General features: G+C 39.0%; 1 protein-coding gene across 1 annotated transcript in view; it reads left to right on the top strand.

The window, feature by feature from the left end:
• The window catches only part of LOC107656842 (homeobox protein aristaless-like 4), a 26,741-nt gene extending 24,757 nt beyond the window's left edge, over nucleotides 1–1,984 (top strand). The window contains exons 3-4 of the mRNA XM_016444789.1: nucleotides 461–589; nucleotides 1,406–1,984. Coding sequence (XP_016300275.1) covers nucleotides 461–589; nucleotides 1,406–1,723 — 447 coding nt within the window. The 3' untranslated portion in view covers nucleotides 1,724–1,984. The remainder of the gene's footprint in view (nucleotides 1–460; nucleotides 590–1,405) is intronic.

Genomic DNA, 1,984 nt, shown 5'->3' with positions numbered 1-1,984 from the left:
GATCAGAACTGGCCTCATTGTGACTGATGGGGTGGATCTGCTCCAGACATAAGCGAAGCTGGACCCACTGGCTGAGGGGAGACAGAGGAACAGCTATCAAAGAGCAGAGCTCCAACCTGTGCTGGCAGGGGAGAGTTCAAATCCATACATAAATAGTGCAGTGTGGACAGCACATTAAAGACGTCAGCTAAAGAGCCGTGGCATGGCTTTCATGTGCCTTGGGATTTATGGCTTTGCATGTGCTCAGTTTTTCACTACTAGTCACTAGAGGGAGAATCCAATTTTCAGTAGATAGACTTAAGTAATAATGTGCACCGTTATAAGCCGCATCAGTAATTCAGTACCAAAATAGAAACAGCATGACATTTATACAATAGAATACACAATGTATTCACTCCAAATCTTGGGCTTTTGCAGACAGATAATACAAATAATCAGATATTTGGCCTATTTCCTGCAGGTGTGGTTTCAGAATCGCCGGGCCAAATGGAGAAAAAGAGAACGCTTTGGTCAGATGCAGCAGGTTCGAACACACTTCTCAACAGCATATGAGCTTCCTCTTCTTACACGACCAGAAAATTATACACAGGTAACCGGAAAATCTGCATTACCGATCATAAATTTCTATCTATATAAAAATGTAGTTGATTCAATTTAAAAACTGCGTTTGATGATTAGTCCTTACAAATTTGGTGACGTGCAGCCGAACCACAGCCATGCTGATCTTAGACCAGCAACACAATTGCAAGAGTGATATTGCTTTTATACAACAGATTAATGATCAAGAAGTTTATATTTACATATATTTATATTATATTTATAACATATGTTTATATTTATTTTATCCACAATATTTAGTTGCAGCATACCTGAATGAATCATTGTTTTCATTTGAGTGAATGATTCAGTGAGTCACTCATAAAGACAGTTGTTTTGTTCCTGAAAGAATTAATGTTTTTGAATGAAACGGTTGAGTGAATAGTTCAGTGACTCACTCATAAAGCAGAGGCTGCATCCGAAATTGCGTACTCTGTGAGTAGGGTACTTCTTATTACATTAGGGTTAGTTATTACATTGCAACTGTTAAAAAAAGTTTGTTCTATATACAGTAGTATGAATGTTAATAGTATATGAATGAAATCCGGGTATATGAATACAAATTAGGCCATCCAGGTACTTTTTTCATACTGTTTTATGAATATTGTGGATTCGGACATACTAGTCATTCCACACACTGTTTTCCACCTGATATATAGTACGGAAGTATGCATATTAGGATGCAGCCAGACACTTATGAATGAATCAGCATTATGAATGAATCGTTTCAGTTAATGATTCAAATGACTCACTCATATTTTTAAATATGTTTAAATGATTAAATATGTTTTTATTTGTTTATTTTTAGATTCAGAACCCATCATGGTTAAGTGGCAGCAGTGCAGCCTCACCAGTGCCTGGCTGTGTGGTACCTTGTGATACTGTAGCTTCCTGCATGACCCCTCACCCTCACTCTGCTAGTGATGTGTCTGATTTCCTTGGTATGCCAAGTCCAGGTGGGAACATAGGACAGACACACATGGGCAGTCTTTTTGGCAACTCTGGAGTGGGTGGAACCATTAATGGATTTGATCTCAGCATCGAACCAGATCGCAAATCCTCCAGCATCACCAGCTTGCGTATGAAAGCAAGGGAGCACAGCTCTGCAATCACATGGGCCACATGATGCCTTCATCTGGGACACAGAAGACCAGACAACCTCAGCCCTAAGCTGTCAGCACTAATGAGGTGAACGTTTATGCCATCTGGAGCCAATATGAACATGAGAAATGGAGGCTAGAAGCTTTAAAACACTTGTAGGAGATTTAATATTGAAGTTTTTTAGAGGAAGTGGATTGTTCAGAGCTTGAATGTGTGGAAAACAAAGAGCCAGTTTCAAAATGGAGACTGTTTTATGAATATAATGACTTTCCATGTATCACCATTG

Source organism: Sinocyclocheilus anshuiensis, unplaced genomic scaffold (genome assembly GCF_001515605.1).
Source record: "Sinocyclocheilus anshuiensis isolate Anshui unplaced genomic scaffold, SAMN03320099.WGS_v1.1 scaffold2069, whole genome shotgun sequence".
Lineage (NCBI taxonomy): Eukaryota > Metazoa > Chordata > Actinopteri > Cypriniformes > Cyprinidae > Sinocyclocheilus > Sinocyclocheilus anshuiensis.
The sequence above is the reverse complement of the archived record's forward strand: the minus strand, read 5'-3'. Positions and strand labels throughout refer to the sequence as shown.